At 58.0% G+C, this 22,740-nt stretch overlaps 1 protein-coding gene across 7 annotated transcripts; it reads left to right on the top strand.

The window, feature by feature from the left end:
• The first annotated feature begins 70 nt into the window (after positions 1-70).
• Positions 71-22,581, top strand: PAK4 (p21 (RAC1) activated kinase 4). 7 transcript variants are annotated; one of them, XM_054808135.1, is made up of 10 exons: positions 71-228; positions 994-1,057; positions 17,005-17,228; positions 19,041-19,715; positions 20,179-20,622; positions 20,727-20,860; positions 20,970-21,096; positions 21,185-21,310; positions 21,444-21,578; positions 21,714-22,581. In XM_054808135.1, the coding sequence occupies exons 3-10, from the start codon at positions 17,025-17,027 to the stop codon at positions 21,867-21,869; spliced, it is 2,001 nt and encodes a 666-aa protein (XP_054664110.1). In that variant the 5' UTR covers positions 71-228; positions 994-1,057; positions 17,005-17,024; the 3' UTR covers positions 21,870-22,581. The 7 variants fall into 7 exon arrangements, with proteins under 7 accessions (XP_054664110.1, XP_054664113.1, XP_054664108.1 ...); XM_054808138.1 differs by lacking the exons at positions 71-228; positions 994-1,057 and adding an exon at positions 9,352-9,476; XM_054808133.1 differs by lacking the exons at positions 71-228; positions 994-1,057 and adding an exon at positions 11,167-11,284.
• The last annotated feature ends 159 nt before the right edge of the window (positions 22,582-22,740 follow it).

The following is a 22,740-nucleotide window of genomic DNA, read 5'->3' as shown; positions in this document are numbered from 1 at the left end:
CGCACTTCTTTATTCCTCCCTAACCGCGATCTCTCCTACGGGTGTGCGGCGGGGTCAAACGCTGTGCGGGACCCCGCCCACTTCCCACCCTAGGCCACGCCCCCGGGGGCGGTGCCTGTTGCCGAGGGAACGCGGGCAGGGCGGGTGCCCGGATGCGGCTCGATCGCAACATGGCGGCGGCCGAGTGAGAGCTGGGAGGGAGCGGCAGAGCCGGGCCCGTCGTGAGGGGTGAGCGGGGGCCGAGGGCCTTAGGGGGACGTGGAGGAGCCTGAGAGGAAGAGGGCAGGCCGGGGGGGGGGGGGGGGAGTCGGGGGAAGGGACCTGAGAGGAGGCGGAGGGGGTGAGGGAAAGAGGGAGGCTGGGGCTGGGAGGCTGAGGGAGTGAGGAGATGGGGGGCCCGAAGGGAGGGATGAGGGGGGGCGGGTGGCCCAGGAGGAAGGTGGCGTGAGGGATTGGGGGTCTTGGGGGAAGGGGGCGGTGAGGGTGCTGGGGGGGAGGCTGGGGGAGCCCTGGGCCAGAGGACGTGGGGCTGAGGGAGTTGGCAGGCTTGGGGGTGGGGGTGTTTGGGGAGAAGGGGAGGGTGCGAGAGTGTGGAGCGGGGTTTGGGGGGCTCCTGAGGAGCTGGGGTGGGAGCTGGGCCAGGGACCAGTGTGGCTTAGGGGAAAGAGGTAAAATTGGGGAGGGGGATGTCGAGCCCCGGCCAAACTCTCGGGGCTGCGGGGTGTGTGGGGGGTGAGTGGCAGGAGGCCCCGAAGGGAACGTGGGCAGGGCTGGGGGGGGGCGAGCCCGGGTAGGGAGAGGAGCCCTGGAATTCGGGGCGAGGCAGGAGGGGCGCTGGCAGTGGATGGGGAGGCTGAGGGAAGGGTAGGGATAGGACTCTGCCTTCCTCCGAGACCTCCCCAGCCTAAAAATAGTCAAAATTGTGGGTAACAGGGTATTGTGGTCCAGGCGCCGTGTCAGGGAGCCTTACGGAAGTCTCTTGTTCTCGTGCAGCGTCTTTCACCGGAGGATCCCGGCATGCTTAGCTGAGTTGGAAAGAGTTTTCCCTTCCTCACAGGTAGGAAACAGAGATAAAATAATTTGCCCAGGGAAGCCCTTTCTTCTCGGGGCTCTCGTCGCCGTGCATCGCTCTTCAGAAGTCTTTATTCCGTGTGTGACTTGGCGGTCCGATATCGGAGAAGGGTTTTTCCGTGCCCTCTCCCTGCACGCTCGCTAACACGCTGGGGATCCAGCGGAGTTCTCTGCGGGAAGCACAGAAAAACATCCAAGAATTGTGGTTTTTTTTTTTTTTCTGGTGTCTTTTATCTGCTTTCTCAGTTCTTTGTGTTTTTATGCGCCTGGCAGTATTCACAGGGCGCTTCTCTCCCCGGTAGCGAGGTGAGTTAATGGTCAGCTGAGCTGCGGAGCCCTGGGGTCGATTTTTGTAATGTCTTGTGTGAATTAGGGCCAAGTGTTGGGAGGCAACCGAGTGCCGTCACGCAGTAGCCGGCATCCCCTGGGGCTGCCGTAACTCCCCTGTCTTACGCTGAACCCCAAAACCCAGGGTTTTGGCACATCGGGAGCAGGGTGAGCGTAGAAATCACGGTCTCCGAACTCTTCCACGGTGCTTCCGTGGCCGTAAATGTGTGCTGCACCGGCCGAAACTCTGCCAGAGCTGGTGCCACACCTGGGTAAGTTGTTGGAATGGACAGGCAGGAGTGCAGGCAGCGCCGGTATGGTTCTTGTGCCGTGAAATTATGGATTTGTGTAATTCCTTTCCCCGTGCCGACGCGTTCACTCGACCGAACGTATCTGCAGCTGGAGGTAATCGCCCTGTGCTTCGTTTTCTGCGTGTTCCCGTCGCCGCTTCATTTGTCGAAGGGGAACGAGAACAAAACAAGAAAAGTTTTGGGATTATTTTTTTTTTACTTGCGTTTTCCCTGTAATTTACTGAGTTTTTGCATCGATTAAGCGGGGCTGCGGAAGGACTCTGACAACGCCCTACGCAGTAGGTTCGTAAATAACTGCGAATTGGATTTATTGAGAATATCCAGCTGTGGAGGGCGGTGGTGGGGAAGATACACCCGACCTTAGGAGAGCTCTGAGAATGAGACGAAAAAAAAAAAAAAGGTTTTAAATAAAGCCCCAAAGATTGAACAGTGGCCAAAAAATTAGCTGCTGGCTGCCAGTACAAACATTAACTAATCCTGGCAGCCTTTTAAGGCAAGTATCTTTAGTTCTGGTTAAGAAATAAAGCTGTTAGATGTATGGATTGTCCCTGGTGCAGGTTGAGGGAGGTTTTCTGGGGAACTGCATAGAAATGCCACGTAGAAACAGGACTGTGAAATGTGAGGCTGCGTGAATCCACGGCCGGCGTTGCACGGAGTCGCCTTCAGCCGCTATAACCACCTTCGGAAAGACCCCATGGAAGCCACCCCGAGATTCCCAAAATAAAGGTAATTAACTGGAACGTATTTGGGTGTCGAAATAGCGGCAGAAGTTTCCCGGGAAGATGCCGACAGGCTAACGACGGCTCAAGTTGCGTTTCAGCTCCGCTGAGTGGAAACCGCTCTGCTCCCCCTCCCGTGTCATTCTGAGTTCCCAGATGTTTTCCAGATACTGGTTATCTTTATTTGCGTGTGTGGAGGTGAACATTTATTTTACCGTGCTTATCAAATCAGCCAGAAGGAAGCAGTCTCTGTGAAAACAAAATAATAAAAAAAATATCACAAGGTTTCGCTCCAAACCATTCAACGCGCTTTGCTGCCGCGTTGGCGACTTATCGGCGCGTTTGCCTGTCCACCTCCGTTTAGAAGGTGGAGATTTCATCGCTGACGTCTTGCTAATTGCTGTTTCCCCTCGCTGGGGATGAGCAGAGCAAATCGGTGCAGCCTGAAACCTGGATGCTGTGGACTTGGGAGTGGCAAGGAAGGGAAAGCGGCGCTGTAAATCGGCTCTGGAAGGGATGAGGTTTGGGATGGGACAGCTCCGGAGCTGTGGAAGGTCCCCACGATGCGCTTTTCGCCTCGCAGGCTTGGATCCTCCGTGCTTGACTTTTCCTGTGAATAATTTACGAATTTGTAGGTGTTTGGCAGAGGCGGTGGGAGGGGAGGAAGCGTAGTTTTACATCATCGCTGGTGGTTACCGCTTACGTAGAGCCTTCGCGGCCAATTTAGCACTGCTGGAGAAGAAACGGTTCCCTCTGAATATCGACGGGGCGTTTTCCTGGTGCTGTGGGGGACCGACACGCCATCCTGGCATGGAAAAGAGCAGCTTTTATCGCACTGTGTGCTTTCTCCCCAACTCTGGAGGGATTTTCCCGACCGTGCTGCCAGGTTCCACGTCTTGCTGGCTCCGCGGCGAGGTCGCTGGCTTTCGGGCAATCCTCGGTGCTCGGAGGGAAGGACGCGTCCCCCAAATTCCCCCCTGGCTCGAGGGAGGGTGGGGGATAAATCCCAGGGATGCTTTCACAGCTTCCCTAATTACAGCCGCAGCGTTTTGATTTAATAAAACCCGATTTCTCCTGAGCTTGGGGGAGGAATATTTGCCATCCGCCTCACGAATTGACCCGCGGTAGGTTTAGCGTTTTCAAAGGCAGCTTTGGGTGGCACAGACGCAGCTCGTGTTTTCCGACCTGCCTCCCTGAAGGATTTGCTGGTTTTGCAGCTTTTTGGATGAATTGGCGTAGTTGGCAATTGGATAATTTTTGATGAGCTCTTCAGCCCCTCGTGTGCTCTTTCTGCAGCTTGAAACCAAACCCTTCAAAGCTGCTTCTCCCCAAGTAAATGATTCGGGGCGCGAGTTTCTCGCTCGGTTGCGAGTTGCAGGAGGAGGGTGTTTAAGTAACGATTATTTTCTCTAATAAAGTTGGACGTAATGAAAGCGTAATTCTTTTGAACTGTGCTTGGTCTGCTCTTCCTTTCCCCGTGTCGTGCACTTACACGGTGCAAATAAGCTATAATTTCTGTAAATGATGTAAGGGGCTAATTAAAGGTTTTACTTGACTAATCAGCTTGCACTTTAATTAGCACCAAATGGTAATCGCTTGCTGAAACATAAATTGACTTCTCGGCTGCCTGTTACGAGAGCATCCAGCCTGCTCCGGCGAGGCTGTTGGAAAGGGGGGGTAGGGGTGTTATGGCACCGTTCGCTTCTAAATACACCTTGAAATTGCCTCCTGACCCTGATGTCTCATCACCCGGCTCGTTGAGAGCACGTGTAATTAATGTGCCGTGCCGGGGGAAGAGCCGGAGATGGTCGTGTCAGTCCCGGTTCGCATTCTTGGCGTGCCTCGCTCCCCTGACCCTGCAGCTTCTGGCTCGGAGGAAACCTTGTGCTGTAAAACAACAACAAAAAAAAGCACCGAGCCCAGCCAGAAATTAGCGGAGCTTATGTGGGTCTGGCGGCGGCGAATGGTGCCAAAAAGGGTCGGTCACCGTCTGCGTGTGCTGTGACGAAGCACGACTGTCCCCAGCGAGGATGCGGAGGTGCGCGAGGGCTCTGAAGGGTCTGAGGCACTGGGTTTTGTGCTTGTGATTGTGTGGGGTTTGGGTTTTTTTTCCTCTTTTCCTCCCTGAAACAAATACTTCAGCTGATTAAAATGTTCTCACCTTACGAGGTGCCTCCAAGTGACGATTCCTCTTTCTTTTGGGAGCGGGCTCGTGCGGAATAGCTGCTGCAGCAGGAGGTGGATCTAACGAGCGCTCGGGTAGGGTTCCCGTGCTCCTCCTGGATCCCCGGCCCATCGCCTCCCTCAGCTTCCTAACAATCTTTCGCTAACGAAGAGCAGCGTGGTAATGTGTCTTAACCCCACCGAGAAATTCCCTCCTTTTCCAGTGCCTTCCCCACCAGGAATATCGGTGGAGGAAGAGCACGGGCGAAGGTGGGGATGTCGGTGATGCTGGGGGAGCGTTGGGCCGCCGCAGAGCATCCCTCCTTCACCTCCCGCTCTGCGCACGCGATTTAACGAGCTCCCTCCTCGTCGGGTGAGAGGGACGCTGCAGATTTGGGCTGGTGGTCCTCGCTCCGCACGGGAGGACTCCGACTCCAGTAGAGCCGTCGGGGGTTCGTGCAGGGACCCCTCTGCCCTTGGAGCGAGAAGAGGCGGTTGCCCACCCCACGTCTTTCTCGCTCGATAAGGATTTTTAAGCCCAAACCGCGTTTCGAAGTACAATCTGCTGCCAGGTTGTATTAAAATCCTCATTACGAGTAATTCCCCTCCCAGGCTGCCGGGACGGTGAGGCTGGTTGTGCATAAATGGAAGGGACTTTGGCTTCCTCGGTGCTCGTTTATCATCCGAAACTTTCCGTCACCTATCGACCTGCTCCCGGGTTGGGCGATGTCCCCGCGGAGTTCTTTCCTGATGCGGATTACCGACCTCCTGCTACTGCTGGGGTTATCTGGTTTCGATAAATAATAATATAAATGAAACCGCGGTCTCAGAGTTCTCCCTCTGGCACAGCCTCAAACCTGCGCCATCCCCTTGGCAGGAGCCGGGTGCGTGGGGGACCCCACCCCGCATTTTGGGGCGCCAGCCTTGCTGCGGGGTACGCAGCCGACCCAGGGCCCGTGTCCTCTGGAGGTAAATCCGGAGCACGGTGGCTCCGAACCTGCCGAAGGCTAATTGGGTTTTGTCGCGAGCCCGGGGTCGAGCCTGTAATTCGCTTTTCTCATTTTTTTTTTCCTTTTTATCCGTAGCTGAAGAGCTGGAGCATCTGAATTAAATAAATGGGGAAACTTTGGACGGTTTTCTTTACTTCCTCCGTGGCTTAATGCCTTGTTCAGCTGTCGGAATAAAGATATTGGCCACCGATCGAGTTCCTCTCCTCCACCCTTGACCAAAGGGATCTATCTTCTCTGTGCGGAGGAACCTGTTTGTCCTGGCCAGGATAAGTGGGAGGAGAAGATGCCGGATATAAACCGGAGACTCTTTTTTTTTTTTTTTTTTAAAGCAGTTCAGAACTTCCTCTTGAAATCATACTCGAGGGTTTGGTGAACGCAGGTGTAACAGCTCCTCGGCTGTTCGGTGGTTATTCCTGATCCCCTGGCCCAAAACAGTTTGTTTTTTTCCGAGGTTTTCCACACCGGTTGTTCAACCGTTTCTGCTTCCAGACCAGTAATCCCAAAACCGACGTGTGATTTACGTTTCTTGACATCCTTGTAATTAAAAGCGCTGGCTTCCTGCGTTGCCAGGTACCTAGTAGGATGGGATTTCCTTAGTTTTGGCTCTTTTAAGCTGGATTTTGCTCAAGGATTGTCGCCGTTGTTGGAAAAGTGGCGCTTTCCCCCGATGCTGCTTTGCTGGGAGAGCAGCCATGCGCGGAGCTGGTGCTCGGGGCTGAGCTGTCGGGGCTCTTTGCTAATTAAAACCGACGTCTGTACCGAAGCGCAGATTTAGATCTTGGCTCGAGGCCCTCATCCGTGCTTCTGGCTGGCATAGGTGTAAGTCTGCGGGGTTTTGAGGAAGGATTTTGGGTCAGGACAGTAGTTCATGGCTCCTGGAAGAGCCGGGGCTCAGGCATTTCCAGTCCTCCGGCACGTTCGGCTGGAGATGCTCTGGGTCCACGTACGGACGTTAAGTCCGGATTAAAACCCGAGCGGGTGCTCAGGTGGCTCCTAAGGGTTTCAGCACATCACCTCTGTTCGGAAACGAGCTCCGCGCATCTCTCCTGGCTCGCTCCCTGTTTAATTTCTGCGCTAGTTATTTTCTGGTGCCCTGGGGTACAGTCCTCTTGACCTCCCCGGAGCAGTCGGGCACCGTTTAATCCGCTCGGGGGTTAAATGAACGAAAACTTTCCAGAAACTCCGTTTGAATGTAATGGCGGGGAAAAGCAGAGGTTAGCAAGCGGAGCGAGTTTTGTGCAATATCCAGCATCGAAGGGTCACCTTGCAGAGCAGAGAAGATCCAGAGGATCAATTTTGGTCTGGAGCTGATTTTGGAAAGTCATTTCCCAAAGCGCCCTGAGATTTGGGATTCATCTCCCGTGTGTCCGCGCGCGCAGCTAATTCTTCTTTAAAGGGAGAAATTCGGTCTGCGGCGCTTCTGCCCGTATCTCTGGAAACCGAGATAAGGGTAATTGGAGCTCGTGCTTCGAGGCACAAATTGCGTCTGCGGGGAATGGGAGGACTGGCCCCTTTCTGGTGTGATATTGTGCCGCGATGTTTTAAGGGAGAGTTTCTGGGGGGGCTTTGTCTGATGGGGTGGGATTGCACCAGCCCCGTGAAACTTTAGAGGGTAAGGTAAAATTCAGCGTTAGCTGAATCAAAGTTGGACTTGATTTTTGGCTAGAGCTCTTGGTGGGTACACCAAAAACCAGGTGTACCCCATCTCTGGTTTGGTGGGGTTTTTTGGGTTTTTTTTTTTTTTTTGTATAAAACATTCCAATAGTTTTGGAAAAACCCCATCACTTTTGTCGTCGTTTCTTCCTCTCGCGCTGGGTTTTTTTTTTTGAGCGCGGTAGCTGGTTGCACGAAGGACGCGAATCCTTTTCCGAAGCTTGCCGTTGGCGACGTTCGCTGTTCTCTAGCACCTCTTCTCTGAAGGCCTCGGAGCTCTTCGTAATCATCTTCCGCCCAAAAAGACACGGTATTATCCTGCTCTGTTGAAGGGGAAATCGAAGTGCCCGGAGGTGACTCGCTCCTTGTTGCAGAGCGAGTCAGGAAAAGAGCTGACTCCCAGAAACCTGCCTTTTGGCCTCAAAGCAGGAAAAGGACTTGAGGCGCGGTGGGGCTGGATGGAAAAAAGGCAAAAATCGCAGTAAGTTTCTCACTCGAAGCCTAAGCTTTCCACCACGAAGAAAATGCCTCGCTAGGCTGGTTTTTGTGCGCGCCGGTAACTGTTTCGGACCCGGCGTTGCTTTGCCGCCGCTCTGCGGAGCATCAAACGCGGATGGAAATAGCGAGGCTTCGTGCGTGCGCAGCTCTGAACCGATATTTTGATTTTTTCTGCCTTAACCCTCGCTCCGCCGCCGGCTGGGCTTTGCCAAAACGATTGCTCTACGGCTGTTCACAGCAATACCCTGCAGTATCAAGGCGGTATAAATAAATTTATTCAGATGCGAAATAACCTGTGGAAAGCTCCCCTCTGTTTTCTAGCAGGTAGCTCCCCGATTTTGGATCGCAAAGAGCTGTGCCCACACAGACGAGTGCTGCGGCCGTCTCCGATTTCATCCCCGTTTGCCGTCAAACGGCCGCTCGCTGTCGCAAGCTCTACTGAACCCAGACTGATTTATTTATTAAAAAACAACCCCGACAAAACAACCTCCCGCAATCGTTTCCCTTCCCGTTTGTGGCGGGCGACGGGGTTAAGGTTTAACCTCTCTCCGCCTGGTCTGCGGGCGGATTTGGAGGGAGCGCGGCAGGTACTTGCCTTCCCTCCCCGCAAGCCCTGGCTTGTCGAGGTCCGCAGGCTCCTACACCTGAAACTTCTGTGCAAGCATTTTCCCCCGCGCTCGGGGCGGGAGCGGCGATGTCTCATCGTGGGATGCCGCAGAACTCCGCGGCGCAAGGAGCTTGGAGGGGTGGGGGGGGGCATCACGTAGCCGCGGCTCGGTGCCACCGACCCGGACGGACCTCTAGCGCATTGGTCTCGCTTGTATGCTCGTGTTTCCCCGTACGGTCGGAGCTGTTTTGCCGCGTGTCGTGACGGAGTAGACGTGGCCTTGCGACGAGTCTCCTCTTTGGCAGCAAAAGTCTCGCCGTGGCCGCAGGTAAAACATCCGGGGCTGCTCCGTGCCGGTTGAGCTCAAGCCCCGGTGGAGTCACGGGGATGCGTGCCGAGCGCCGGCGGTCGAGCGCAGCTTTGATGTACTGGTTCCCTGTGCCGCCGCGTCCCGCAGGCCGGAAGTTTTGCTTTGGGACAACAGGATTAAAGAAAACGAATCTCCTTTGATCGAGCTTCTGAGGCTGCGTTTGGGGAGGTGCGTTGCCTCCGAAACCAGGAGGATCCGTCCAGGGGTTACAAAGTAGTTCAGATGCTTTGAATTCCAGGATTTCTCTTCCGCTCCATCGTCTGCCTGCAGAGATCGGGTTCGTTTAAGCGGTAATAATCCATCCCAGGTACTGCACCATCGCCCCACCGTGCTCTCCTACTGCCTGCACGCTCCGGCAGCCTCGACCACGTCCCTGTTTTTGGCCGATCGCCTTCCTCGAGCGGCCCGGCGCAGGGCTGGAAGGGCCGACACCTCTTCTCCTCTTTGAAGGTTGCCGCTCCCGGCGCGGGACGGTTCCCTCCTGGCTTGTGCAGAGCCAGCCGGGCCAGTTCAACCTGCCCTCGCCGGCAGGTTAAACAAACCCCGAGTGAAGCGTTACGCTTCCGCCGTCTCGGCAAAGCAGACGTCGACGTCCTCGGCTGGAAGAGGACGCCCATCTCTGCCGTTTCGCTTCGGGTTTGTCCTTTGAGGTCTTCCATCCTCGGAGAATGTGATCCCGTCGAGGAAATCCCGGGTTTCCAGCCGAGCTGCCGGTGGCTCTTCTCGTACAAGGCGATTTATCAGCAGGTATGAAATCCTCTTGGCGCGGTCCTCGCTGCGCAAATATCGAGCCGCCGATCCAGGGTTTTTAAAGCAAAATGTAAGAAGAAAGGGCTGGAGCACTATCAGCTTGAAGAAGTTCATTGCCAAATAAAAGGTGATAGCCGGGCCGTGCCTGCACCGCACAGGCCGCGGGGAGGATGAAGTCTCTGTCACAGCTGATACGTCGCTTTTTTTTTTTTTTCCTCCGTTTTTCGCCGTGCGAACGAAGCCTGCTTCGTCTTCTAGTAGGGTCGAGTTGCAAGTGGAGTTAAGTTTTGGAGACAGGGGTTTTGTTTTGGGGCTCCGAGGCGCTACCGGGATGTGCTTACGTGATGAGAAGGGACTAATTAGTTGGTACCAAGCAGGCAAGTGTGCTGCGGGTTCAGGAAACGGCACGGTCGTCCGCAAGGCTAGGATTAGGAAGATGGGCGCTTTCGCTAATTTTGTTCGAATCCTGAAAGATTTGGGGGCCGGAACTATTTCTTTGATGTGCTTTTATCTTTCTATGAATTAATTAGCGTGTTTCACGAGGCTTTAAAATTGCTGCTGGGGGCTCTTTGTGCTCTTGGCAGCTGAAGAGAGCAGCTGGTGAATTTTTGTAGTCGCAGCAGCTTTTGAAAATGCGGAATCGGAGGGTTTTAAGCCGCTGCTTGTTCGTACCGACACCAGAGAAATAACTTTCCGGAAGGACAAATGGCTTTTGCCTCTTGCATTAACAGAGACATCGTGGCACTCCGGTATTGTCTCCGGCTGAGCGGTGGGAGGTTGTAGCTTGTTAAATTGGAGAGGAAAAAGAGAAAAACAAGTGGTGGGAGAGGTTAGTTTTCATCTGGTGGTCTTTTTGTTTCTTCCTTCGGACGCCACATCCTTCTGATGTGATTCTAGGAAAGCTTCCAAGGGCCAATTAGCAGTCCAACGGCAGTGCAGGAGATATTTTGATCCGTGAATATTCTGAAAGAGAACAAATACGAGGAAAATTAGCACAAATGGGAAGTGAGCGATCTCGTCGTAAACCACGATAGAGGATTAACATTCCCAATGTTAATGTGGGGGGTTTTTCTTTTACCACCACCCCCCCGCCCCAACTTGTAAAAGGCATTTGAATAAAAATAAGACCTTCTCAGCTGCGAGACGTCGTCGGGCTCTGCCGGATGGAGTCGGCGGAGGCGCAGCCGTGGTGGCTCGGCTCTTATCGCCGCGGCTGCCTGCTGCTCTCCTCTGCCTCGCCCTCGCTGCCCGGTTCGTGGTCCGGGCACCTTCCCGGTCCCCACTGACGGGTACGCTTCACGACGTGCTCTCTACCCGCACCCTTGGGCACGGACACGCTTTTAGGGGCTCTCGAGAAAGCTGGATGGACGCGCAGGGGGAGGAAGGCACATTGGAAGCGTGGCGTGGCCGAGGGCTGCTGCCCTGGCTGGGGAAATACCCGGGCGAGCCGGGCTGGGAGGGCCGGTTCTTCCTGCCGGGATAGCCGGCGGGTTTTCTGCCGGCTCTCTCCTGCCCTTTCCCTCTCCTTCCTTCCCGGTCTCTTGATCCCCAGCCACCCGAGGGGCACTTGACTGGCTGCTTTGTTTCAAACGTTGCTGCCTCATTGGTTCCTGGCTCAAATCTCCTCTATTCCTGCTCCACTTCTCTCCTCCCGAGCTTTGGCTTTAACCCCTCCGAGCCTCGCGGTGGCCGAGCTGCCATCGCCTCTCCTGGCTATTCCTCGCTCCGTGCTCTCCTGACGGATTACCGGCCTTGCGGCGTGGGCGAGAGTTCGACTGTGGCGACACTCCCAGTCCCGGAAAATGGTAATAACTCCTGTTAAATCGCGAGGCTGTAGCACCGGCGTTAGTCACCGGGTCAGGCATGCGGAGACGGTGGGAAGCTCTTATTTCGGTCGCTGACCTTGGAGCAGGACTCGTCGTTGCAGGAAGCGAGCAGGACGGGTTTCGCTCGGGCGAGCAGCTTCACCTCCCCGGACCCTCTTTGGGGTATGCCGGGGTTAACCGCGCCGCTTTTCCCTGTGTCGATCCGTCCCCAGCATCTGGCCGCTGGAGGATGATGGGGAGAAAGGTCCAGCCGTCCTGGTGCGAGCCCAGAGCCCGCGGGAGCCCGGCAGCAGGAGCGTCTGCCTGCGAAACCGGTTCTGGAGGACGATAAGAACAGGTTGGGAAGTAGGTGAAGCTGGGAAAGTCAGCCGGGGAGGGGGAGAAAACGCCAGCGGGGAGAGCTGTGTGCCAGGACCACCGCGTTGGCCGGGTCCCCTGAAGGCAGCAAATCGTGTCCATCCCCCGCGGGGCCGAGAGCGACCGTCGGGGTCCGGGAACCAGGTGGGGGGGCTGGGAGCGCGGACCCCAACCAGCTTGGGGAACTGCTGGCGGATCGCCCCGATCCGGAAGTCTCCCCACGTCCCGGTGAGGACCGGGGGGGTGCCGCGGCCCCCGTCCCGCGCTCGTCCGCCCATTGCTCGCTGGCTGGGGGAGGCGCTTTGGAGTTTGCAGCGTCAGGAGTTGGGAGCGCTGCCGCTGGCCGGGAGCCTTGGGCCGGAGCTGCCTGCCTCCAGCGTGAGCTGTGGGCCCCCCCCCCACCCCAGACCCTTTTCCCCTCACCGGGGTGCACCAGTGCAGGGTTTTGGGGGGGGTTTCTCGCTCCCCGTGCCCCTCTCAGGGCAAGGGCTTGGGACAATCTTCTCTTCCTCCCCCGCCTCTGGCTTGCAGGAAGCAGGAGGATGGTGAAGGTGAGTAATGCAGAGTCTGTTTGATTTTTTTCTTTTTTTTTTTCTTTTTATGAGTTTTAACCAGGGCATTTGGGGAGGCGGGGGGGTGTCTCGGGGAAGGTTTATTCTTTTTCTGAGCCCGAGCTGGGTCGGGCAGCTGTCGGAAACGCGCGGAGCAACAGGGGATCTCTCCATCTTGCCGGCTGAAGCAGGTCTGTTGTTCGTTAGCGGCGCTGCGAGGTGAGGCCGGTGTTTCAGGGGGGAAGTGGAGTTATTTCTGGCAAGGAGGAGGGGAGAGACTCTCGTTTTCCCTGCACGGAGGTGGGGAAGCCCGTTTGCATGGGAAGGAAAAGGGGAAAAATTGAAAACCCAGCAAGCAGGGGAAAACTGAACTCCGCATCTGTGCCGCATGCGGGATTTGGACTTTACAAACCGAATATCCCGTTGGCACGGGCGTCCTGCTTGGCACAGCTAACGTGCGGCTTCGTGGCGTGGGAGGGCTGGTTGCTGGCTAATGCTTCCCAGCCGGTGGCAAGCAAAAGGTTGTTCTTGGCTGGAAGCAAGCGGGGGGTAGATAATGTCACCCGGAGCCAGCTGCTGTCACGGTGGCAAGGAGGCCTTGGGGGCTCGTGAGACCCCTAAAACCCCTCGTGTCTGAGACCTGAATGCCGGAGTCATTTGGGAATCGGTGCAGTGGGGGACGGCGCTGGCACCCAGGGGGTCCCGCGGGCTCCTCCGGGCGAGCTGAGCCGATGCCGGGGGCAGCCGGGACTCCACAGCCCTCTCTATGTGTTGTTTTTTCATTGGGGTTTGGTTTTCCCCCCCCCCTCAAGCACCATGTAATTCAACTGACTTCTGAGCGCCCACAACTAAAATTGTGTCTCGAAATCCAACCTTTGCCTGCGTCGGGCGGAAAGTCGCTTTGCGGAGCCTGGGGTAGGGAGAGCAGCTCTGGGATGCAGCTGCAGGACAAACAGCCCCTTTCTGCCTCGGCCGGAGCAGATGTTTATTTTGCTGGACCTGATGTTTTTAAAGAGGAGGCGAGCGTTCTTTCTCCCCCCCCCCTCTTTATTTTTCATTTGAAAGGTGTTAGTAACCTCCTCGCCAGCAATACCGTAGGTTTCGGGGTGCTTGTCAGCGGTGGAGAATATTCTGCCCTGGTTTGTTTACTCAGGGCAGCTAGAAGCGTTAGTTAATGGCTGACTAATTAAACAAAGCGGAGATAAAGGGAATCTGACCTGGGCTAGGAAGGGGGCTGAGGAATGCGCATAGCTCTGGTGGAGGCAGCATCTAGCTGAGAGGGGGGGCCTGGGGGAGATGTTAACCCGCTCCTAACCCCTTCCTCCTGCTGAAAAAAACCCCTTCCCACTACCTAGATCTCCTCCAGGCTCTGCTCTCCCCCCCCTGCCCCTTTGCGCTGCCTCTTTGCCCCAAAAGGATATTTCTTTTTGGCAAAGCCAAGGTAGATTTGGAGGCTGATTAGCTTAACTAGCAGCGTGCCCCGGCGCTCAGGTCCTCCACGTTGATGTATATCCTCCAGGTATATTTTCTTTAAACTTCCCTGCAGTGAAACGCAAAGCGAGCGGGTTTTTAAACATCACACTCAAAGTTTAGCGATTCTCTCCCAAAACCAGAAGACCCCTTGCCATCCAGAAATGGGATTTCCCTCCGTGCAGCGATTCTCCGCAAAGGCTCTCGCGCGCGAGGAAGGATCCTGTGCGAAGGAAGGCGACGCTTGGGAGCAACCGGTGCAGGTGAAAGGAGGGGCTGGCCTTGGTTTTCCTTTCGGGCGCAGTTCTGCCGTGAGGATGGCGTGAAACGCCTGTTCCTCCCCCAAAACGGCGGCAGTCTGTCTGGGCTAGAAGCTACGGGAAGCCGGTGTGACGCTCGCCACGGCGGTAAAAGGACGAACCGAACAAAAGCGGTGACTTTTTAGCCATCGAGGTCTGCAAGGTAAAGTTTTCCTGATTCGGGAACGCCGTAAACCTGCTGGCTGCGCGCTCACGCCTTCGTTTACTCCTAATTAACGTGTTTGCCCGTGTGTGGTGTGGTTCAGGATTCGACCCAGCCCAAGCCGGCGTGTCGGACGCCCGTGTGAGCAGGTAAAATGGGGGATCGCAAATACACGTGATTTTAAAGGGGGACTGGGACGGAGGTGGAGGCATCCAGGCAGAGAAGAACTTCCCGAACGGATCAGGGATTTATTCAGAAAATCTCAAAGACTGGGAAAGCTGGACAAGAGGGAGCGGTTTTGCGGACACCTTGGACGTGGCGGGATGCCGGAGCACCGGAGTTGGGATTTCCTGCGTGGAGAAGGGGATTGTCTCGGGAGCTGTTGAGTTTCGTGCCAGGCGGCCTGTCGGAAGCAGATTTGGGAGACTAAAATGGAAGGAAACGGCCACAATCGCCACCCAAAGCCAGTGAAAGTGGGAAAAAACGGATCCGCCCCGCGGCAGCCCCGGCTCTGTCACTCTCCCTGCGCCTGCCGCAGGATTTCGGCATCGTCCCCTTCGAGGGACGCCCGACCGTCCTCCCAGCGAGCTCCTCTTGGGTTTGGGCACCGCTCCTTCTGATGCCAGAGAAACGAGGGAATTAAATAAACAAACCTTAAATAGCGGCCTAAAATGCCAGGCTTCCTCGCGTTTGTTTTACTCGGCCACGTGCCTGGTCCTGCGTGGGAAGGGTGTGCTTCCTCCCGGCCGCCTGCTTTTACTAACAAACAAATAAAAACTGGTTTTTCCTCCGCCAACGGGCTTTTGACGGCGAGACGGCAGGGCTGGAGCTGGACACGGCGAGAGGATCGCATTCCCCCCCCCCGACGCCGGTGCTCGATGTCCCTGGAAAGGGGATTTTTTATTTTTTTTTTTTTTTGGATGGGGTTTTTTGATGTTTTAAAGCCCAGGGCACTTCTCAAGTGAAAGCTCCGACCCGCTTGTGATTTCAGGCAAGTTAAAGGCGGATTAATTTGCAGCTTTGTCCTCTCTGCCGAGTCCGGAACAAGCCGGTGTTTACGGGGATCAGCTGGTTTTGGCAACCGCCGACAGACTTGGCAGCTCTCGGCGCTGCTGCCGGCAGGCAGGTGCCGGCATTGCCATCAGTAGCCGGAGCGCCGAGGTGAAAATAATCGGCGCTACCGGTCCTTCCAGGCTGCGGCGAGGGCGTTTTGGCAAGGGCACGTCACCTCGCTCGCCCCTCCATCTGCATCCGCTGCGCCGAGCATCGGAACCCCGCGGGCTGGACCCGGAGGACGCTCAGCACGTATTTAATGGGGGGGAAAACCCTGAGTTTAAGGTCATTAAGCTGCTTTAGGAGCATTCCGAGTCGCTAATCTTTCTCCTCGATTCACGCTGGTGTTCCAGTAGCTCCAACCTGTTTCTCTCCGTCCCTTGTCGCAGGCCGAGCCGCGATGCACGAGAGCGAAGGCTCGCTCTCGAGTGCGCTCGCTTTAGCCCTGGGCGTGATAGTATCCATCGAAAGCTTGATTTAATTATTTTATTTTTTAATTTTTTTTTTTCTTACTCCAACCCAGAAATTTCTTCCTTTCCCCTCCCGCTCCCAGGTTGGGAGGAGCAGGAACGTTGGAGATCGCGCCGACTTCCAGCGTCTGCTCCGCTGCAGAAACTGTTGAAACAATTTAAAAGAAAACAACCTAAAATTGTTGATTTAGGGGAGGTTTGCCAGCGCGATGATGGCGTACCTTTGAGCTTGGAAGGATGCGTGCCTTTGGACGGTGTAAACAAGCCTCTATTGTGCCTGGCTGAGGGTGTTTACACCAGGAAAATCGGCTTCGGGGTCCACCCTGGAGCCAGGCTTCCTCCGCGGCCGGGGCTCTTCATCCTGGGAGCCTGGGGATGGTCTCAAATACGCTGTAAATGACCAAAGCTTGTAAATAAATGAACAAAACCGGCTACGTCGGCTGACTTTATCTTTGCGGCCTGCAAAAAAGGGAAACGGTATAACTTGTTGGGCCAAAACTGGGTTTGAATTTAATGCTGAAAACGTGCTGGCTGAGCATCTGCGCGCCCGGCTTTTTGCAGGTCAGGCTGTTTTTCTTGCCGGTTTGTTCAGCTTGTAACTTAAAACGCTGCCTTAAAACCACGCTTAAACGTGGTTTCAAATGACACCCTTTAGGTAAAAAGGCTTAAGGTAATTTTAACCGAAGTCATTCCGCCGTGCAGGGGTGCATGTGAATGCCGCTGTCTTGGCAACACGTCCCACGTACTCCAGGAAAAAAAACCCTTAAATTAGGGAGATCTTGTTCGTGATTCTGGCCAGGAAGCCGTCCGCCTGCCTGCTGGGCTCGGGCAGACCTCTGTGCCGGTTCCTTACGGCAAAAGCTCACTTCGGGTTCATCCACGGCTGGTTAACGAGCCCGGAGGAGCCATGGGGGGGTCAGCGTTTTACCTGCTGGGACGCAGCGTGTCTGGGGAAGCTGTTCGTGGAATGGCTGGAAGGAGAAGAGCCGAGGAAATTGCCTACCCGGGTGGTGTTGAAGAGAGACGGTGGGTTGAGGAGCCGAAGTTCACGTGAGATTTTCTTGTGTGCTGTATGGGCGGGCAGCCCGGAGCCCCGAAAGGCTCCCTCGGTTGCCCTGGTTTGCGATTAACTGCCTTCGTATTAAATAAATCAAGGCAAGGAGGGACCTGCAAACGCGTCTTCGAACACGTGGCGGAAAAAATAGGGGCTAAGCAGGTCGAATGAGAGAGTGAACCGGTGGCAAACGAGCTGCGAGATCGGGTGGGCTGTGAAAACCCACCTGGCTTATGGTCGCTCAAGGCATTTTCTTTTTGTTCCCTCTTCCTTGCCCCCCAGGGCTTCTAGCCGGCCTCACCATGTTCAGCAAGAAGAAGAAACGCATCGAGATCTCTGCTCCCTCCAACTTCGAGCACCGCGTCCATACCGGCTACGATCAGCAAGAACAGAAATTCACGGGGCTGCCGCGGCAATGGCAAGGCATCATCGAGGAGTCGGCCAAGCGCCCCAAGCCGCTGGTGGACCCTGTCTGCATCACCGCGATCCAGCACGGCTCGCAGAAGGTAGGCAGCTCCGCTGGCGTGGCCTCTGCCCCCTCGGGGAGGGCTGGTGAGACTGATTTTGGGGCCGGAAAACCAGGCTGGGGATAATTCGGGCTCCATGCCCTCTCCCCAGGGTGCTGCGGAGCAGGTAAGGCGGCGGTTCGGTCTCTAACTCGCGGCGGCAGCAGCAGAAGGGTCCGTCCACCCCTTCCCCGTTAAGCACGGGGCTGCGCAGGATGGGGACCACCCAGCTGCCGCCCACGCGGGGTGAAAACCTCTCCTGCATCCTCCCGGCAGCTGGAAAACACCCACCCTACAGGAAAACACCAGCAAAACAGTGTCTGTTCCTTCCCATCTCATTCCCTCCCTGTGCCTGTGTTTCCCCAAGCCACAGTTATGTTGTTTTTTTTTTAAAGCCTGGCTTGTCCGCTCCCCTCGGTCAAGGACACCCGTGCCACCCCCGTGCCCCAGCTCTGCCGTTCCTCCACCTTCACCCTAATTAAAGTCTCCGGCGCTGGCTTTCCTGTGCAGCCCGGCGGCTTCGCTCGTTCGGCTGGTTTGCCTTGGACAATGGGGCGGCTCCAGCGGCCGTGAGTAACGCCGGCTGCAGCCCTTTCGAGCGGAGCCGGCCGGGCAATTCTGCTGACACGATAAGACGCCAAAAACCGCTGGGTCCCCCTGACGCTGCCGAGCACCGTGGCTCACGGTCGGGAGCTGCTGCATCCCACGTAGCCGGGGTTTGTTGCGGAGGTCTGGGCTTGGCTCGCCTGTTGAGGAAATAACCTGCTCCCTGAGGCGGTGGGAGGAGGAGGAGGAGGAGGATGAAGAGCAGGGACTATAAATAGCCGAGGATGCGGTTGCCTGCCCTGTGCGGATATGCTGTCTGCAGAGGAAGGCATCCTCCTCTTCAGAGGCCTTGGGGATGGGGATGGGGTCTCTCCTGCTGTCCCCTCGCCTCTTGCTGCATTGGTTGTGCCCTCCGAGGCTGAAATCCCTGAGGATCCCTCCCCGAGACCTGCGAACCGGGGACATGTCCCTCCCCACCCCGTCTGAGCCGGGGAGCCCCCCCTGCGCAGCCCACAGCTCCCCAATTCGGGTGTCCCACCCGGCTGGGACCTGCCTCCCGGCATCAGGCTTCGTTGTTCCCTGCTCTGCTCTTCCCCTTCGCTCCGAGGCAGAATTCCAGATGGGCTCGTTAACCTTTGGCTAAACGAACCACGTCCGTTCCTCGCCTCCTGCATCTCCGCTCTCTCCTCCACGGCCCGATGACCAGCGCCTGCCCCGGAGCCTCTGCGCAGTTACTATTAATGGTGTTTGGGGGGCAGACAGAGCCCCCCCCCGGGCCCAAGCCAGGGGCTGAGGTGCTGCCCGCAGCCCCCCCAAATCCTTCCCCATGAGCCCCCCGAGTGAGGCTGGGTCTGGCCAACGGCTTCTCGGGCATGCCGCGCCTCTTGCGGCACTTGGCCCGTCCAGGAGGAGAGGGATGAAGCCGGATCCGGCTCCTCGGGGCAGAGCCCTGTTATTTTAGTACCTGGGGAAGGGCAGAGCCCCCTCCCCTTGCCCCCAGCATCCTCCTCCGTGGGGCTGCGCGGCACCGCCGGGCTCAGCCGCCTCCCAGCACTCGACTGGACCGAATGGCGTCGGCGCCAGCCCCTGCACACCCCGTGCCCTCATCTCCCTGCGTCCCCTCTGTGTGAGCCGTGTCCCTGTCACCACCAGGCATTTCATTTTCATTTTTTTTTATTTTCTTCCCTCTTTTTTTTTTTCTTTTCTTTTTTTTTCTGTTCGTGCTTTGTGTTCCTGTCCGCCTCCTGTCCCACGTCCTGCTCAAAGACCATCGTGCGGGGCAGCAAAGCCGCCAAGGACGGCTCCCTGACCTGGCTGCTGGACGAGTTTGAGAACATGTCCGTGTCCCGTTCCAATTCTCTGCGCAGGGACAGCCCCCCCTTCCCGCCCCGCCGCGACCAGCTCTACCAGGAGAACGGCCTCTCCGAGGGCCCGACCGCTGCCCGGCCGCACGAGGATGCTGGCAGGAGCAAGGAGAAGAGCCGTCACGGGGCCAGGAGCGAGCTAGAGCAGGGCAAGGAGAGACCCCGGGAAAGGGAGGACCAGCGCACCCACCACCACCAGCAGCCCCGCGGGCAGGAACCCGGCCCCAAACCCGCTCCCCCCGCCGGCGGCCGCCCGCCCCCTCCCGAGTACCCCAAAACCCCCGCCGAGCGGGACGGCTGGCGGGACTACCCCGCCGACAGGGACTACAGCGAACCGGCCGACCGGGTGGTGCGGCGGGAACGCCCCGAGCCCTCCGACAAGCGCCCCAAATCCACCTACGCCGGCGAGACCAGCCCGCAATCCCCCCGGGACAAACGCCCGCTCTCCGGGCCCAATATCCGGACTCCCAACATCCCCGTCTCCGAAGGGGTGATGAAGACGGCTCAGCAGACGGGACGGCCTTTTAATACCTACCCGCGGGCTGAGACCGACCCCGGCAGGGGTGCGGGTTCACAGGTAAAGGTTCCCCCTCCTGCTCCCCCCTCCGCTTGGACCAGATCCGCTTGGCAGCGACCTCTCCTTCCCCAGCTGCGCAGCCTGGGGGAGCTTTTCCTCGCTCTGCTTTTCCTCCGCCTCCTAGAAAAGCAGCCTCTCTCCTCTGCTTCTAATCAAGCGCCAGCTAACGGGCTCCTGCCCTCCCGTTAAGATCGATAGAGACCGGCACGCGCCGAAGACCGCCGGCCCCGCGGCTGCTCCGTGCTTTCCTCCCCGGTGCCGTGCCAGCGGCCCCATCCTTGTCTCTGAAGAGGCCGCCGGCTCCTCTGCGGTCTCCTCTCCCCCTTCCTCGCTCCTTCTAAGCCTGTCTAGTGCAAACCTTTCCTCCGGCGTTTTGGGGACAGCGGTAAAATCCCGGCTCCGGCCGCGCGTGCTCCCCTGGGCTTTTGGTGGCTGACGTCCCTCTCCTCCCCTCTCCTTGCAGGCAGAGCACCGGCCGGGACGACCGCAAGAGGTGGCATCCAACGGGCCGGTGAGCGGCGGCGCCGGTTCTTCCCGTGCCCACCCGCCCGGCCCGCCGCGCTCCAAAAACCCCGAGCCGCCCCATCCCGGCCTCACCCCGCACGCCTCGGACCCCCACCTCGCTCACCAGCTGCCCCCCGGCCCTCCGCCGCCCCCGGCGGGGCCGCAACAGCCCCGTTCACCCCAGCGCGAGCCCCAGCGTGTCTCCCACGAACAGTTTCGGGCGGCTCTGCAGATGGTGGTGGATCCTGGAGACCCCCGCACCTACCTGGACAACTTCATCAAGATCGGCGAAGGCTCCACCGGCATCGTCTGCATCGCCACCGTCAAGACCACCGGCAAGCTGGTGGCTGTGAAGAAGATGGATCTGCGCAAGCAGCAGCGGCGCGAGCTGCTCTTTAACGAGGTGAGACAGCACCAGGGAACCCTCCGGGCTGGCTCTTCATCCGTTTTGGGGTGTCGTGCGCCATGCCGGGGGGGGGGGGTTCAACGGCAGCCTCCGCTCCGCAGGTGGTGATCATGCGGGACTACCAGCACGAGAACGTGGTGGAGATGTACAACAGCTACCTGGTGGGCGACGAGCTCTGGGTGGTGATGGAGTTCCTGGAGGGCGGCGCCTTGACCGACATCGTCACGCACACCAGGTACGTCACCGGGGAACCCCGCCTGACCCCCTTCCGGCTCGGCAATCGGGGTCGTCCGTCGTCCCGGCACGTTCGGTTTTCACCTCCTGCTCTCTCCGTCCGTTCGTAGGATGAACGAGGAGCAGATCGCGGCCGTCTGCTTGGCCGTCCTGAAGGCCCTCTCCGTCCTCCACGCGCAGGGCGTCATCCACCGCGACATCAAGAGCGACTCCATTCTCCTTACGCACGATGGCAGGGTAAGCGCCGCGGCGGGTACGGAGCCTCCCGGCCGGCTAGAAACGCCGCTGCGGCCCTTCTCGCCAACCACCGTCCCCGGCTTTTTAGGTGAAACTCTCCGATTTTGGGTTTTGCGCCCAAGTGAACAAGGAGGTGCCGCGACGGAAGTCGCTGGTGGGGACCCCGTACTGGATGGCGCCGGAGCTCATCTCCCGCCTGCCTTACGGCCCGGAGGTGAGCCCGCTGTGGGTTTGGGGGGGCCGTGGAGCGGGTTTTGGGGGCACGGGGAGGATTTGGGGGCACGGTGCGGCCTCAGCCCCGAATTAACCCCCGGCTTTGCCGTGCCCCCCCCGCCCCGCCCCTGCAGGTGGATATCTGGTCCTTGGGCGTGATGGTGATCGAGATGGTCGACGGGGAGCCGCCGTATTTTAACGAGCCGCCGTTAAAGGCCATGAAAATGATCCGAGACAATCTACCCCCCAAGCTTAAAAACGTGCACAAGGTAAAGGGGGGGGATCGATGGGACATCCTGGGGAGGGGGAAACCCTCCGGGGGGCTCCCCGAGATCCCCTGAGACGTATCCGCGCCCCCCCCGCTCCGGGATGTCGCTGACAGCCGTCCCGATCCCTCCCCGCAGGTTTCGCCCTCCCTCAAAGGTTTCCTCGACCGCATGCTGGTGCGGGACCCGGTGCAACGGGCCACCGCCAACGAACTCTTGAAGCACCCCTTCCTGGGCAAAGCGGGGCCCCCCTCCTGCATCGTCCCCCTCATGCGTCAAAACCGCATGCGGTGAGGAGCCGGCGAAGCCGACGGCCGCCCCCCGCCGTCCTCCTCCTCCTCCTCCTCCTCCTCTCGCCCTCACCGTCGCCTCTTAACTGGATTCGTGACTGTGCCACTACTGTAGGGGCGCTGGCGGGGTGGGGGGGGGGGGCACCGACTCTCCCCCCCCCCATACTGTACTACTGAGCCGGGGAGCAGCCGAGGAGGCGCAACGGCTCAGTTTTAACGACTTTACCGACGCTCCGTGCGGGGACGACGGCGAGGCCACGTGGTGACACCGTCCTGGTGTGTGTGTCGTCCCCGTTCCCCCCCCCCCTGCTGCTGGGGGCTTTATCCCACCCCGGACCCGGAGCCGTTTGGGGCATCTTCCCCCTTTCTTTTTCTTTTAAATCTCCTTTTTTTTTTTTAATCTCCCTCCGGCCCCAGGGTCCCCGCCTGCATCTCCCCAGGGAGGGGGGGGGGGTACGCGTCCCCAACACTACGGCCCCACGGCCACACTACTGATTTGGGGTCCCTACCGCCCTCCCCCCCCCCCCCTCGCCCCTTCCAAACTCGTTTTTGTTCTTTTGGGTTTGGGGTTTGTTTGGTTTTGTTGTTCCCCCCCCCCCCCCGTTTTGTTTTTTAACAAAGCTATTTATATTGTCGTTTTGTACCGCCGCGGTATTGGGGGGGGGCTCCGGGGCCGGCATGGGGACCCCGGGAGATTACACGTGTCCTTTTGGAAACAGCCGTGTCCCGTGTCATTTCTTTGGGGGGGGGGGGGGGGCCGTGCACGTGTGGGGTTGTGTGTGTGCGCACACGTATGTGCGTGCAGGGGAGGAACACGGACCCGTCTGCCCACGCGTGCGACCCAGCCGGGGTTGAGCGTGTGGGACCCCCCCCCA

The sequence above is a fragment of the Grus americana genome, chromosome 34 (genome assembly GCF_028858705.1).
Source record: "Grus americana isolate bGruAme1 chromosome 34, bGruAme1.mat, whole genome shotgun sequence".
NCBI classification, from domain to species: Eukaryota; Metazoa; Chordata; class Aves; order Gruiformes; family Gruidae; genus Grus; species Grus americana.
This window is presented reverse-complemented; position numbering and strand designations above follow the sequence as displayed.